The sequence below is a fragment of the Hydra vulgaris genome, chromosome 06 (genome assembly GCF_038396675.1).
Source record: "Hydra vulgaris chromosome 06, alternate assembly HydraT2T_AEP".
Classification (NCBI taxonomy): domain Eukaryota; kingdom Metazoa; phylum Cnidaria; class Hydrozoa; order Anthoathecata; family Hydridae; genus Hydra; species Hydra vulgaris.
The window spans coordinates 41,445,602-41,462,527 of NC_088925.1; the positions used below are offsets into that span (position 1 = coordinate 41,445,602).

The 16,926-nt window shown below is 27.1% G+C and overlaps 1 protein-coding gene and 1 long non-coding RNA gene across 2 annotated transcripts in view; one reads left to right on the top strand and one right to left on the bottom strand.

Annotated features, from left to right (window-relative positions):
- Positions 1-2,796: 2,796 nt before the first annotated feature.
- The window catches only part of LOC136081406 (uncharacterized), a 31,598-nt gene continuing 17,468 nt past the window's right edge, over positions 2,797-16,926 (bottom strand). Inside the window, exons 6-9 of the mRNA XM_065798720.1 lie at positions 3,672-4,160; positions 3,071-3,559; positions 2,926-2,961; positions 2,797-2,825 (exon numbers count right to left, since the gene is read on the bottom strand). Coding sequence (XP_065654792.1) covers positions 2,797-2,825; positions 2,926-2,961; positions 3,071-3,559; positions 3,672-4,160 — 1,043 coding nt within the window. The remainder of the gene's footprint in view (positions 2,826-2,925; positions 2,962-3,070; positions 3,560-3,671; positions 4,161-16,926) is intronic.
- On the top strand, positions 8,938-9,557 carry LOC136081035 (uncharacterized). The gene is made up of 3 exons (XR_010638834.1): positions 8,938-9,071; positions 9,288-9,357; positions 9,511-9,557. It is a non-coding gene; the product is annotated as an uncharacterized LOC136081035 (long non-coding RNA).

The following is a 16,926-nucleotide window of genomic DNA, read 5'->3' on the forward strand; positions in this document are numbered from 1 at the left end:
AAAAAACAAAAATAAAACAACAAAATTGTCGTAAATATAATGTAGTATATATAAAAAAAGGTTTAAACGGTTTAAAGCTATACGTGTCTAACAAAACCTACGTATTTTTGGTTTATCATCAAACCGTGCTGAACAGCTGTTAGTTCAGGCATAAATTTGGAAAACTTATGCCTGAACTAACTTATGACATTAAATAAAGTTTCCGTTTGGAAACTTTATTAAATGTCATATGTCTTAAAGTAAGTTTTAAACTATAGAAAACACGAATTTAAAACCTTATAAAACACGAGTTTAAAACCTCAAAAACACGTATTTAAAACATAAAAATACTCGTGTTTGAAACCTTAGAAAACACGTGTAAAACTCCAGTTAAACTTCCCGTGAAATCCACGTGTTTTTGGTTTACGCCTGGATCGTAACAAACACGTGTTTATACGGGTTTTAAATCCGAGATTAAAACCAGATGTGCCGTCTGGGTAGAGACAAATTTCCTCTAAAGTGAAAGTAGTAAAGCAATTGAAATACAATTTCATAGAAATTGTGAATTTGTAAACAATTTTATCATTGTGAATTATGATTGTCAATATGATTGTAAGAATATGTAAAAATGGTAGCAGGTAGCTTTAAATAATAATAGCAATTGTAATCATTTTGAAGCTTTTATGGTAATTTATCGTGGCATTTAAAAAATCACGCTTACAAAGCTGTAGATATTCCCAGCTTCTAAAATGTAAAAACAAAGAATACAATATTAAGCAAAGAAAAATGTTTTAGACAATCTAGCTATTCAACTTTTTTGTTGCGCACATGATTAGATACCAAGATAGATTGACCATAAATATGTAAGCAAAACTTACATATTTATGGTCAATCTATTAAATGCTTTGTGAAAGAGGTGCCAAGAGTTGTAAAGTTAGTGTATAGAATTGAGGGAAGAGATGGTTTCATAAGAGCTACGCACATACATACACACATAGAAAACTCATACTGCATGCCAATCAAAGTAAAACATACTTAATATTTTAACTTTATGTTAGTATGTGTATAAAATATACTTTTACATTATTATGTGTAAGCTTTAAAGATTTAAGAAACAAAAATCGTCTTACTTATTGTAAGAAACATGTGTAAAATTAAATGAATAAAATCAATACGCAAAACTAAATAAAGGCAAAAAAAAAAAAAGAATAATCGGACAAAAATATAGATTGCAAAGCTATTTTTTTTTAACAAATTCACTCCAAACAAGGCTTCAAGCAACCACTGTTGAGCTGTTAGTGAGAAAAGAATATTGTTAAAGAGTAAGGAAATAGTTGACAGAAGATTTGTAAAGTTGAAGATTATATGAGTTACGAAAAGATGATAAGAGAATTACAGAGCATTTGTGTGTGGGGGAAAAAACTTGACGAATAAACATTTTTAGAGCATGAAAGGACAGATACAGTAAAAGAATGCGACTTTGCTGAATGATTAGTAAAACATGAATGTGTTTTAGTTAATGGAACTAGAGTTTTGGTTGATGGCAGCAATCATGATTATATTTGTAGAAAAGAGGAAGTAGTGCAACCATACATCAATGGGAGAGTAACTCAAGTTAGGCAGACAAAGCAGGTCAAACTATGTTTACAATATGTTTTTGGACCTTAACTAAAAGAGAAATAGCATCATTAGAAGTACCGGCCCAAACATGACGACAATATTTCAAACAGAGGCTATTAAGAGTTTTGTACTTCGCATTCGATTGCATATATGGTTTTTCATTAGAGGTTGGTAGTAAATGATAATCCTAGAAGGCAAAAGAAAAAGAACTCAGTGAGAGAGTTGCCTCAAAATGATATAAGAATATCCACAATATTCCGGTTTCCAGTAAAAAAAAAAAAGTTTAGCTGGTATTAAAATCCACTGCCCCATAGATATTCAGATTCAGGACGGATCGTCTGTTCTAAGCAATTAGAAAGATTTTTTGTCAAGACAGGAAAAAATAGTTATGTTGTTTTAAATAGGGCCACTTGAGATGTATGTTTAACTGGAATATTATAAATGTAGATAAAAACAAAGCAGGATAAATAATAGAGCATTGAGGCACACCAAAATTTAGCGAAAAGGATAAGGGTAGTATAAGCCTTAAAGGACGACATTAATACTGCAAGTAGAAAAAAAAAATTTAATAATTTCGAAAACGTTCCCAGATAAACCATACAAAGCAAACTTATGGAATAAAAAAACAGTAAGCCAAACTTTATCAAAAGCTTTTAATATTTCCAGAGCAATGGTCCTTGCCTCGTCACCTCCATCTAATGCATAATAGAACTTTCTGTTACATCAGTTAGCAAGTTAGCTCAAGAACAAGAAAACCAAAAACCTGATGTTAGAAACTTTTTGATTAATTACTCAAAAAATATGGAACTAATAACAAGTAAACTGATCAAACAATTGTTGGAGGGGTGAAAATACTTAACAGAGTTATGAAAATCGGACCCACAAATGCCATTTTCCAGCAGGCAGGAAAAATAATTTATTTAAACACTTAAATAAATTATAAAGTTAAAAAAAACTTAAAGATAGTAAAGGGTTTTGGAAAAAATTTATAAGAAACTTTAGTTGGGATCACATGCTGTAAAAGAGTTTAATTGAGAAACGACTGTGGACAACAGAAGCCAAAGTATGTTGTCAATTATTGGATTTATTAGTTTAACTGGAACGGCAATAAAAGTGTGGCTATTAGATTCAAGATTTGAATTAGAAAAAATTTGCCTAATATCTAAAATAAATAACTGCCTACCTAAAACAAAACTATTAGTGAACATAGCTACATTGACTAATAACTAAATATATCATTAAGAAAGAATGATCAATTAAAATAATATAATTATAAGAGCATTTACGCATTAAAAAAGTAAGAAAATGAAATATTATTTTAAATACCTGCAGGCAAAATAATAACTGGTTGCAACTCATTATCTAAAAAAAATGATACAGTAAAGTAACTTATAAAAACATATTGCAAAAAGCATAGTCGCAAAATCAAATAAAAATTGAACACAAAGAATGAACACAATTATATACATACTTGAAATACCATTGATAATAAACAAATTTCTAATTAAACTATCTTGGACTTCATACCAAGGATCAGATGCATATACTTTCACGTTATCAAAACTTTGAACTTGGATATTATGGTCACAAAAGACAACTTCTCCATTTAATCGAATTGTGTATACGTAAACTGAGTTTCTCAAAAATTGACTTATTTCAACATTAGACCACTGATTTAATTCAAGCGGATTTGTAGCAAAAACTCTGTCAATGTTACCATTAATTGGTGCAGATATATATAGACCACCTCTTCCATCAGCATGAAACCAGATACCGGGAACACGATCACCATAATGACCAAAATTAGAACCAATAGAAAAATGAATAACACTATGCCAACCAGCAACAAATTTTTTTGGATAGATATCAAATGAAACTAAATACTCTTTATCTAGTTTTGGCAGTTCTGCAATTATTTTTCCTTTAACTAATGGAGTAGAAATGCTGCCAACAAGGTATTCTACAAAATAAGTTCTTTTCAATAGAAACAGTTATAAAAAAAAAGCTATCTTTTTTAAAATGTTTTTTGACATCAACTATAATGCCATTCTAACAAAAAAACTTAAGCTTACGAGTATTTCCATTGATAATTTGAAGGTTAGAGATTGAGCCATCTTGGCGAGCATACCAAGGATCAGAAGCATATACTTTTACGTTTTTAAAATCTCTAGCATCTGAATTTTCAACTCTATGGATGTTAACACCATTCAAATCAACGGAATACCAGTACTTACCATCACGCAAAAATTGATAAATTTTAATATGAGACCATTGATTTAATGGAAGTCGAGTTGTTGAAACACGATAGTTATAATTACCACTAACTGCAGCAAAAATAGTAAGTGATCCTGAACCGTCTTCATTAAACCATACACCTGGAATCCTGTCACCACAATTTCCATAATCTTTTCCCGAAGTTAAATGAAGAACATTATTCCATTCCTTAGTGTAAATATTAGGTTTAACATTAAAATCCACAGTGTACTCCTTTTTCAAAACATAGAGTGTTCCAAGTATTGATCCTTGATTAATGACTAACTCGTTTTTATGGTTGATGAATTCTGAATAAAAATAAAATTTAGCTATGTATCATTTTATAAAAACTAATTAACACTTTTTTTTAATTGCTAGTAATTGTGTTTATTAAATTTAGAAATGAAAACCATAATACTTATTTTACAAATTTCAAGTAAAAAAAAATTGTAACACTTTTTTTAGCGGATTTACAAAGGCTGTGTGTGTGTGTGTGGGTGTATATATATACAAAATAGATAATATATTATTATGGTGTAATAATAATACAAATACTCTTGCGCGTTTAAGAGTGCTCAATATTATTAAACTATAGAGCAATATTTATTTATTTATATAAAATGAATGAAAACAACTTTTAATGGAACTCTGAGTTTCATGCCTTTCGGCAATCATCAGCCATTGTGTATTCGTCACTTAAAAACCGTTTGAAAATTACAAATTAAAATTTCAGTGGAACTGTCACGGAGAAAACTGTCCGTCGGAGTAAACTGTCCAATAGGACATTTTACTCCGGAGTAGATTGTCCTACATTGGTGTAAGTTGTCCGCTTTGAATAATGTGAAATTTTAACCAATAAAATAGTTTAAATAAGATTGCGGACGTTTTGAAGTAAGATAAATAAAGAAAGTACTTAATGAGTTTTTAGAGAAAAAAAGGTTTTATTTTGTATAATTTAAGTTACTTTTAGAAATACTGTCACCATAGCTCTTATTCGTAAGAGTGTTATTATTATTAGTTCCTGAATTTAGTTATTATTATTATTCTTATTTAATAATAATATTTACTACAATAACCCTCTAAAAAATGAAGCGTTGATTTGATGTTGATCAACGTTGATTTTGCGTTGACATTAGCGATCAACAGCGATCAGCTATAAATGGACGTTGCAGCAACGGCAATATTATCAACAGCAAATCAACGTTTATTTACAAACACTGTGCGTTCGTTGATTTTCTGTTGACAAAAAACAAATTTATTGAGCCGTTTACTAACAGTAATTTGCAGAGCAAGCAGCATGTTCTGCTGGGATTTTTTTGTTATTTTTGGTGGTAATAAAACGTTTGTTCAAATTTTAATTATATTACGGTATGAAATGAATATAAACTTTATTGAAAAACATATACTTTATTTAGTAATTATATTTTCAGTTCTTGAATAAAGATTATCCTAATGAAATTAGGGTAGTTCTTTAACATTACTACTATCATAGCAAATTAGTAATGTTTATGATTGCAAGTATTTGCCTGATAAATTCTGACTGCAAACTTAAATCATATAGTACAAAATACAATTTAAATTGTTTTTTTCTGTATAAGAATAATAATTCTTTTATTTTTTTTCTTTTGTGATATAATAAAATAAAGATAATAATGTCTAAATGTGACAGAAGCCTGTACATTAGAGAATTTATGAAAGAAAAACGAGATACTGAAAAAAGAATAAAATATCTTCTTGTAGAGTGCAATATTGTTGGTAGAGGGAATTATGTTCATCTAGATTCAGACATTCAAAAGATTTTTAAAGTTTCTAAAGATGTGCACATCGATATATTGATGTTTTCAATCACTTTGCCTGAAAATAAATTTTGTTTAAGTAAAGTTGAATCTAATTATGGTGATGTTGATGACATTACTGTTGAAAATAGTTTATACAGTAGTATTGATACTCTAACTTCAACAAAAGATTTTTTATATGAGTGGACATTAAAATACTGTATAAAAGATGATGCTTTAAATGCACTTTTATTTCACTTAAATAAATTTACTCCATCTATACCAAAATGCAGGCAGACATTACAAAAATCTCTTCAAAAAGTTAATGTTTTATATGTCAGTGGAGGCGATTGTATATATCTTGGAGTTAAAAGTGCAATTGATAATTATATATCAACAGTTGGAAATAAGGAAAAGCATGATCTAATTGTAAGTATTGATGGTGCACCTATGTACAATAGTAAAAAGACTTCCATTTGGCCTATACTAATTACAACTAACAGAAAAGGAACATATGCTGTTGCAATTTGGTATGGTCAGGGAAAACCAAACAATTTGGATAAGTACTTTGAAGATTTTATTCTTGAAATGAAAAAATTGCAAACTAAAGGGTATAAACAGCTGCAGGTGACTATTAAAGCTTTTGTTTGTGATGCGCCAGCAAGAGCATTTGTTAAATGCATTATAGGGCATAGTGGCTACCATAGCTGTGAAAGATGTATGGCAGTTGGCACACAAAAAGATGGTGTAAGATTATTGGAAACAACTGCTTTACTTTGCACTGACATGGCTTTTAAAAATAATTTGTATAAAGATCATCAACTTGAGAGTCTTTCTCCGCTTGTTCAGTTAAATTTCCCAATGGTAACTGGATTCCCATTGGACTATATGCACCTTATATGTCTTGGGGTAGCTAAAAAACTTCTAATAAACTGGTGTAAAGGTCCCCAATGTATTAGAATAAGTCAATCTGTTAAAGACAGTATTTCAAATGAACTCATAAATTTACGAAGTTATACACTATCCAGTTTTCAACGTAGACCACACTCTTTAAATGAACTTGAGAAGTGGAAAAGCAACAGAGTTTCAATTCTTTCTGCTTTATGCTGGACCTGTTGTTTTAAAAAGGAAAAATAGATAAAACTAGCTATGACTTATTTATTTATATATCTTTCAATTGCTATGCACATACTGCTTTCTGATAAAATGGTGAAAAATGAATTGTTAGTTTTGCCATATGCTAAACAGTTGCTTATATGGTTTGTTAGAGAAGTGCAAATTTTGTATGGGGAGATTTTTGTAACATACAATGTTCATAGCATGATTCATTTAGCTGATGATTGTGTTAACTTTGGGGAGAGTCTTGATCATCTATCAGCTTTTCCTTTTGAAAACTTTTTGGGTCAAATTGAAAAAATGGTGCGAAAATCACATCAGACTGTTGCCCAAATAGTGAATCAACTAAATGAGAGAAAAAAATTGGATATTTTTCTTAGAGAAAGGAATGGTAAAGGAATTTCTGTCCAAGTGGGAAATAAAAAGATCACATCAAATCTATGAGAGTTTATTTCATTAAAGACAAAGGGTTTTATTTTAGTAGAAGAGGTTTGGTAGATCTTTTAAAATGCAAGGCTCTAAATCCTCATTCCGTTCAAAAGTTTTTTTCTGATTGTTCTGAAACATCTTATTTAGACGTTTGTTATGTAAATTCATTAGCCAACCTAAAAACAATTTTTCTGAAAAAAAAAGAACTTTTGAAAAAAGGCTTGATGATCAAAAAGTTCAAAAACCTGTTCAAAAAGGTGGTTATGCTTTTTTTCTGCTTAGACATAGTGATATTGCTTATGATCACTGATTTCTTCAATTAAAAACACAAATTTTGATTATACTTGCCGACCATCATTTTTTAAAGAATGTCTGTGCATGTGTCATTTTGTAAAATTTGTTATAAATTTGTCAAATATATAGTTTATTGAATAATTTTAAAGTGAGTTGAATGCATTTTAATTTATAAATTTTCTCTGTGAAACAAATATCTGGTATGTATATAGAAATAATAAAATATTTATGCTGGTGTTTTACATTAATAAATCTAAAAAGCGTTTAACAAAGTTTGTTGTTTTTAATCTCTAATGTATTTTTAATTTTATTTTGTAACTTATATAAGATTGTTTAGCATTAAATTGCACCAGAATATTAAAATGTCAATTTTTAAATGGAAAAATTAAAGAAGTGGAGGTGATTGCTAAAAGTTGGATGAAAAATGATAGGAAATGCTTCTGGCCGCCATTTAAAAATCCGCTGCATTTCGTAAAGCTGGAAGGCACTGGAAGATATACCCAGCTAGGATTTTATACACTATAGGTTTGCATATTACTATAAAAAAATGTAAAGTAATTGAATTAGATACTGAACTGTATGTTTTGACCAGTGCACTGGAGAGGATAAACATGTGCTGATGCAAATTTATTTTGGACCCCCTTTACAATATGACTATGCTCTCATTTAATATCACTTATTTTAAATCCAATATTCCAATTGGCATATGTTTAAATAATATGTTCTGAATGTCTTTAGAATGTTTAAAAAAGATTTCCAACTATTAAAAAAAGTTTTTTTATTCATTGACAAAAACATTTTTATTTTGGAGTCTTTATAAAAAACAAGTTTTTTTAACAATGTTTTTAGTTTTTTTTTAAAACTTTAATTTTTTTTTTTAAACTCTTAGTGTTTTTTAAAAACTAAAAAATTCATTAATTTTCATGGGTTTTTCATTAAAATTCATTAATTTTTATGCCGTGCACCAACTGCACCCCGTTCTCATAGGCCTGCTTTTGCCGCAAACATTTCAATTACATTTTCATTAGATATTGATAAATGATTTTACGTACATAGATTTGTGTTTAGATTTTTATAAAGAAGCTCAGTCACGCTTAGAAAAAGCAGCAGATGCTTCAAATATTGAAAATGACACCGCAGAGAAAAAAGGGACCAAGCGAAAGTAAATTTTACTAAAATTAGTTTTTAATAAATAAAAAATTTTACAATAAAGAATTACACAAATCATGTACTTTTTTTTGTTTAAAAAGTAAAGTTTATATTGAAGGAGAAAGACGGCAATGACATTCTGTGAAAGTGATGAAGATATTGTGGTTGGTAATGAAGGACTATACGGAAGACATTATTTTTGATAGTTCAAATAGCCAAAGAACATCTAACATGATTCCAAATATAGTAGGTTAACTATTTTTGTAAAAGAAAAATAATGGTTTTTTAAAATAAACATGCTTTTTTTTTAACTGAATTATAGATGTTTTTAAATCGATATCAACTCCCCATTTACACAGTGAAATAGCAAGCTTTTCAGTTGCTGAAAATAACATTGAATTCTCAAAAGAAACTAATCTATCTCAAGGGAAAATGATGTTGTCTTCAAATATATTGGTAAAAAAAAGTCCTAATATTGCGTTTGTTCTAATTAAAATCTGTGTGCGTGTGCAGTAAAAAAATTAATAGAAATCAGAACTATATGTTATAGAATATAATTTTGTTGACAAATATTTTATAAATATATGTTTGTTGACAAGTTGAAATAAAAATCACTATAGAATGTTTGAAAATTTTGTTTAATTTTTGTATGTATATTTTATCTATATCTAGGTAGAAAATGGCTCTAAAAATTGTGTTTTGGATAAAGAGGATAGCAGAGAAAGATATTGGTCTTGCCAGGGTAAATAAAATTTTTAAGAATGTATATTTCAATGTGTTAATCAAAGTTTTATTTATTTTTTCCATTTAGATAATTTTTCATGGTTAATTTTTTAAAAAATATTTTACATAAATAATAATAATATTATTTATTTTAATACATTTTTTTTTTAAGATTTTCAAAAAGTTGCGTTGAGTTGCATGGCAAAAATAGATAAAAAGGTACTACTGTTGCTTTTTATTTTAATGTCAAGGATTACATATGGCCCCCACAAATTTTCAAAATTTTCAATCAAATCAGAAAAGTGATTCAAGAATCAAAAAATCCATGTATTGAAATCAAGATAATTTCATTCATATAGAATGAACATAATATGTATTCTGACCCTTAAGTAATTTTTATTTTTTTAATAATAGATGAGTTCTCTTAGTCGTTGTGGAGGTAATACTTCATATAAATCGGCTTTTGCTTTTGGAAAGTTGTTGATGAGCGAAGACGCTGGGGCCTGTTTTAATGTCTCTAGTGGTTCATTGAAGATAAATTTTAAAACATACACCCTGTATCATATAATAGTGGGTAAGAATGGTTTTATGCATTTTTTTAGATTTTTCTTTTTACAGGAAATATATTTTGTTTATACCAGTCAGTCATTTATGTAACTATTTGCTATAATTTCTGCAGTTTGATTTTTTTCAAATTTGATTTGAATTTTCGATTTAGATGCAATTACACGACAGCATCATGATGCAAAAATTTGCGAATGTCATTCAGGCATTTCGGAATTTTTAAGGCAATCAGGAACACGACTCAATCGAAAAGTTTTAAAAATGAACAATGCTGCAAACGATAAACAAATTGTTTGAAAATGTAAATTTTGTGTTAAATTCAATAAAAAATTTTCTTACTTAACGCAGTGCCTACTTTATTTCATTATTCTTTTGAGTTAGCTTTGAATTGCTCTATCAATAAATTTTTTGCTAAATCCTTTATTTACAGCCTGTTTTTTACAAAACAAATAAATATTTGAGCAATATGTATAAATTTTATATACAAATATTTTATATATATACATACATAATATATATATATAAACTATAAATTAGTAGAAAATCACTTGACAAAAATTTTTTCATTTAACACTGTGTTCCATCAATAAAAAGACTCATCAAAAATAATGAGTTTTTTTTATTGATAAGAGCATTTCTGATGAGTCTTACAGTGTTAAATGAAAAAAATTTTGTTTAGTGATTTCCTACTAATTTATAATTGCTTTGTTCTTTTAAGAACATTGAGCACTCTATTTTGTAGAATACATTTTAAAGTTGTTTAAATATATATATATATATATATACATATATATATATATATATACATATTTCGTAAATTGTTGATATATTTTTTTTGATATATGCATCAAAAGCGATATCAAAATGCCGTCGGCTATTATAAAAATCAGTGTTGAATCACCAGAATAAATGTTTGTTGATTAAACGTTGAAAAGCAACATTCGATCAACGTTTTTTGTAAACACCAAATCAACGTTGATAAGTGGCTAACATTTTGGACAAAAAATCAATATGGAATCAATGTTGACGAGAAACATTGAATCAACATCAAATCAACGCCTCATTTTTTAGCGGGAATAATATTGTAATAACTAATTTAGTTAGTTTTAGATGGAACTAGAGATGATAGCTCCTTTAAACAGTGATATACTGCATTAAAATAAAACATACTAGTATTTATTAATTAGGCAAATATGTCGTTTTTTCCCCCGCACTTAAACCCTTTGTATCTCTCTCCCATCTTCCTGTTTTCCTGACTCATACAACCTTTAACTCTTTTAAGTCAACCGATTCCTTGCTCTATAGTTCTATTTTTTTCCAGTAACTCGTAAATTAATTCTGGCTGCTTACTGCCTTGTTGGGAGTGAATCTGAATAAAATAAAACTTAGTATATGAAATATATAATCGTTATATATTTCATATACTAAGTTTTTTTTACATTTATATATTTTTTACATATAAAATATATGTATATATATATATATATATATATATATATATATATATATATATATATATATGTGCATATATATGTATATATATATATATATATATATATATATATATATATATATATATATATATATATATATATATATATATATATATATATATATATATATATATATATATATATATATATATATATATATATATATATACTATAGCATATATAATATATACTGTATTTTTGTTACATTAATTATGAATATTCAGATTTTTCATAAATATGAATTTTCAGATAAAGAATTAAGAAACAAAGAATAATGAATGAAACACTGCTGCCCCATTCCAAACTCTTAGTCGATGTAGTAGCACGCTGCTGCAAGTCAGGCTATGTATAAATATATTAAATTTAAATTATTAGTTTACAATATTTATTATAAATTTTATTTTTCAAATTTATTTTCAATTTTATTTACAATATTTATTATAAATTTTATGTATTCACCTTGCCTTAAAATTATAAATTTTAAGGCAAGGTGAATTAATCCAAATGTTTAAATTAGTAAAAAAATTGACGAACTAAATTTGCTTAACCAATATAAATATTTTTATACTAATTGTCGAGCAAGAAGTCATAAATTAAAAATGCATAAGAAGTCAATAACACAATCAAACAAAATTTTTTCACTAATAGAGTTGTAAATGACTGGAATTTACTAGCACAAGAAATCATAGTCTCCAAACGTAAATTGATTTAAAAACAACATTTATAAATACTTTAAATTTTAACCTCAAATATCAGATTTTATGAAATGTTTTTAATCCTTGTTAACTTTTTTGGTTGTTATAAACTGAAATTCAATTTAATTTCAGTTTTAACTCTTATGAGTTACAGCGCCATTTCTATAAATTCTATAATAAAATATCTATTAATAATTTTGATTATATAAAATTTTAATATATAGTTACTACTAATAATACTAATTGTAGTATTTTGTATTTTGATAAAGACATGAGTCATATCATAATAGTATTATGATGTTATACCTTTTTTTTATTTTTGTATCTATATGTATGTGTGTGAGTTACATTTTTAGTTGTGAATGTCATAAAGTTTTTTATCAGATTTAAAATCAAGTAATCATTTTCATTGTACTACAAGTGAGATATTTGTTTGATTTTACAAGTTGTAGTTAGTTTATGATAAAAAAAATGATTCTTTTTTATTCCTTTATTTCATTGATTTTAACTTATCCATTATTTTATTTTAGTTACCTACTTTTGACATATGGTTTTAATTTAGTAAACTTCCATGAATTTAAGTTTACTTTATTAATCATTCACCAACAGTTAAGGAAAAATTGAATTTAACTCAATAAAGGTAGAATTAGTTTTATTTTCAGGTAACATTGCAAAATATGATTTAACTGTAGTTAGATAATATCTTATTGTTGTTTTGTACCATTATTTATTTACATTTATTTTACATTTATTTACATTTATTTACTCAACTATAATATGTCTGTTGTACTCTTTCTTAAACCCCACAAAGTATACCTTATCTAACCAAACAAACATATCATCGTTGTTTATGCAGTTTTAATTCATTAATGGACGGTTTATTTAATAGAATAGTGACAAACTGTTTCCAACTGCTTTAGCTTATTATTATCGCTGTTTAAAAATGATTACTGATTTTTTTTAAATTATAAAATTATCTTATCAATTATGTAATTGTTTCAGTTGGTTATTTTATTTTTATCATTGTTATTTGTATCATTAATATTATTAGCTGGTATTTACTTAAATGTTTCGTAAATGACCTACATTATTAAGTTTTTCTTGTCAAAATTTATAATTTGGTTGACAAAGTTAACCAGTTTGGTAGATGCAATTTTTAAAAAAACTTAATTTAGTTTCTTAAATAAAATGGATTAAGTGAATGATGAAAATAAAGAACAAGACTTTCTCGATGTTAATATTTACTTAACTAAAGGGGTCTATCCCACAAGTTGTACTCCCAATGAAAAGAGAATATGTTTTCCAGGTTTAGAATGGAAGGTAATCAATTGAAAAATATGACAAAGAAGGGTTTATGGGTTGAGATTACTTTTAGCAAAGAGCAGAGAAAGTAAATTATTTGTTTTTGTCATAGTAAACTTATTTTACTTATCACCTTAAAAGCACTACAAGGTTTCAGAACGTTTTTACTGGCCTGGAAATTTTCAATAAATATTTTCCTATTATAATGGCAGATCTAAACAGTTAAAGCAAAAATAAAAAATCCATTTTTTATTCAAGATAATTGTTCAAAACTTAAAATATTATCATGAGTTTACCGTGATTCAGCTACAGTCCCTTAAGTAATTATAGAAGAGTACACCCTGAAAACTTCAAGTTTTCATTTTCAATTTCATGTTTTGTACAAGGTCTAAAAAAAGAATTCTGTTTAAAACACATTTAAAAAAATTTATATTAGTAATATATGTGGCAAAAGTTAATTAGGTACTAAATAAATTGAAATAAAGGTTGCAAAAACAATTAGGTACAAAACAAAAAATTTAGTTTACTAAAAGTCAGGAAATTGCCGTTGCTATGGGCGTTACTATAGGAGCTGAAAAAACTTCACTTATTCTTATAATATTGAATAAATATATTCAATATTATAAATATATAAATCAATTATTCTTATAATATTGAATACATATATTCTAATAATATAAATATATATATATATATATATATATATATATATATATATATATATATATATATATATATATATATATATATATATATATATATATATTCTCAGAGCCGTAACAACCGGGGGAGCCTTGGCCCCTCCAAAAAACCTTTAAACTATAATTATTAGGGAAAAACATACGTTAAATAATTTTTATCATAATTTTTATCATATTTTAAACATACGTTAAATAATTTAAATATTATTTAAATAATATTTATTATCCCTTTCCACCTTTAAAAGAACCCTAGGGCCCCCTAATATCAAAGTTGTGGTTACGGCTCTGATTCTGAATCTAGAATAAATTTCAAACGAGATAACATAAAAAACATAATTTTTATTTTTTACTGTTTTTAACTTAAACGTTAAATGAAATATAAAATTCTAAATATGTCAGTGTTAACATTTTTTTAATTTTTTTTAAAACTTTTAAACCTGTAAAAAATGATCTTGTGAACTAAAAAGCTTCAAGTTTATTTGAATGAGTTACATGACGCATAATATTACTATGTTAATTATAATAATATTATGCTTAGTATATAAGGTGTATAAGCTTAGTATATAAAGCTTAGTATATATGCTTCGTATATAAAGTGTTAAAGTTTTCTTTATGCCGCAGAATAATGCGCGAGTTCTCAAACCATCGTTTAAACAAACGCTAAAACACATTGCTTAAGTGGTCCGAAGTAAATAATCCGCAAAAAAGTAGGACAGTTTACTCCAACGTAGGACAGTTTGCTCCGGAATAAATTGTCCTAGACGGACGGATAGGACAAACTAGGACGTTCTACTTCTGAGTAAAATTTCTTACTCCGCGGACAGTTTTCTCCGTGACAGAACGAGTTCTGACGTTACAAAAACAAAACAAAACAATAACAAAAAGACGTCAAAGACTTTAGTCCTCGGTGTCGAATAAGGATAGTAAAAATTTCTTTGAATGCCGGCACTTTAATAATATTTCATATCTTATTTTGAGAATGTTTTTCCCTTTATATGACAATATATGAAATTTCTCGCAGAGACAATTTCATATATTGTTAACGTTTACGATGTCATCTAAAGTTGCGAACTTTAGATGACGTCGTAAACGTAAAATTATATGGTACAACCCCTTGTTTAGCAAAACTATTGAAACTAAAATTGGAAATCGTTTCTAAGCTATAATTAACTAACACTCTCCAGTAGGACACAGGCTTCATAAAATTTTTAATCGAAACTATATTAAACTTAGCTATAGTTGCATGCCTAATGTCAAGTCTTTAATAAATGCACAAAACAATAAAGTTTTACAAAACGATAAAAATAAAACATCAAAAAAATGCAACTGCATAAACAAAAAAATTTGTCCATTAAATAGCCAATTCCTTTCATCAATCTTAATTTTACAACATCATACCAATCCAAACTATGTTGATTTGACAGAAGAGCAAAAGATATAATTGGTAGCATTCAGAATCCTGAGGAAATTGAAAAAACCATCTAAAGAGACTCATGCTTATTTGTAAAAAAGTGTTTAAATAATGAACTTTATGAAAATTTTACTTATCACTTTGAAACCGTTACAAATAGAAAATGTGCCATACAAGCAATATTGTTAACACTTCCAAAACTAAAACTCCAAAAGACAAAAACTCTTTTTACTTTGCAGGAGCAAAACTTTTCAACGCGTTACCTATGGACATTAGATTACGACAGAACTAACATTTTTTAAAAGAAAAACTAAACAACCACTTTTTTTAAAGTAGCCATGACATACACATTTTACTAATTTTATTACTTTTAATACCTTTTGTTATTTTTACATAATTTCTGTTTTATGTTTTAGTTTTTAAACAGGACACATGTTGATAACAGTATTTATAACAAAAAGTATATACCAATGTAAAAATATCATTTTATTTATATATTTGTATAAATAATAAATTATATATACATATATTATAATAAATAATAAATAAATAGACTAGAGACAAATTTCCACTGAAGTGAAAGTAGTAAAGCAATTGGAACACAATTTCATAGAAATTGTGAATTTGTAAACAATTTTATCATTGTGAAAGTAAGACGACTAAAAGAAGATAGCCATCTGGACTCTAAATATACAAATAAGGTAAAAAAAATACACGGTGGACCGCTTGCAGATAAAAACTTCACATTAGGGATAAACAACTGCAGCGAACATTTATCAAAAAAGAAGAATGAGCATAGGTGGTAAACTCAAAAGAATGAATTTAACAACTGAGGATCTCAGAGCCTTAATTAAAAATGCAGAAAAATCAGAACACAATATCATTGTAAGAATATGTAGAAATGGTAGCAGGTAATAACAAAAGCAATTGTAATCATTTTGAAGCTTTTACCGTAATTTATCGTGGCATTTAAAAAATCACGCTTACAAAGCTGTAGATATTCCCAGCTTCTAAAATGTAAAAACAAAGAATACAATATTAAGCAAAGAAAAATGTTTTAGACAATCTAGCTATTCAACTTTTTTGTTGCGCACATGATTAGATACCAAGATAGATTGACCATAAATATGTAAGCAAAACTTACATATTTATGGTCAATCTATTAAATGCTTTGTGAAAGAGGTGCCAAGAGTTGTAAAGTTAGTGTATAGAATTGAGGGAAGAGATGGTTTCATAAGAGCTACGCATATACATACACACATAGAAAACTCATACTGCATGCCAATCAAAGTAAAACATACATAATATTTTAACTTTATGTTAGTTTGTGTATAAAATATACTTTTACATTATTATGTGTAAGCTTTAAAGATTTAAGAAACAAAAATCTGTCATCTATAGTCCAAACATAATAAGTTAATC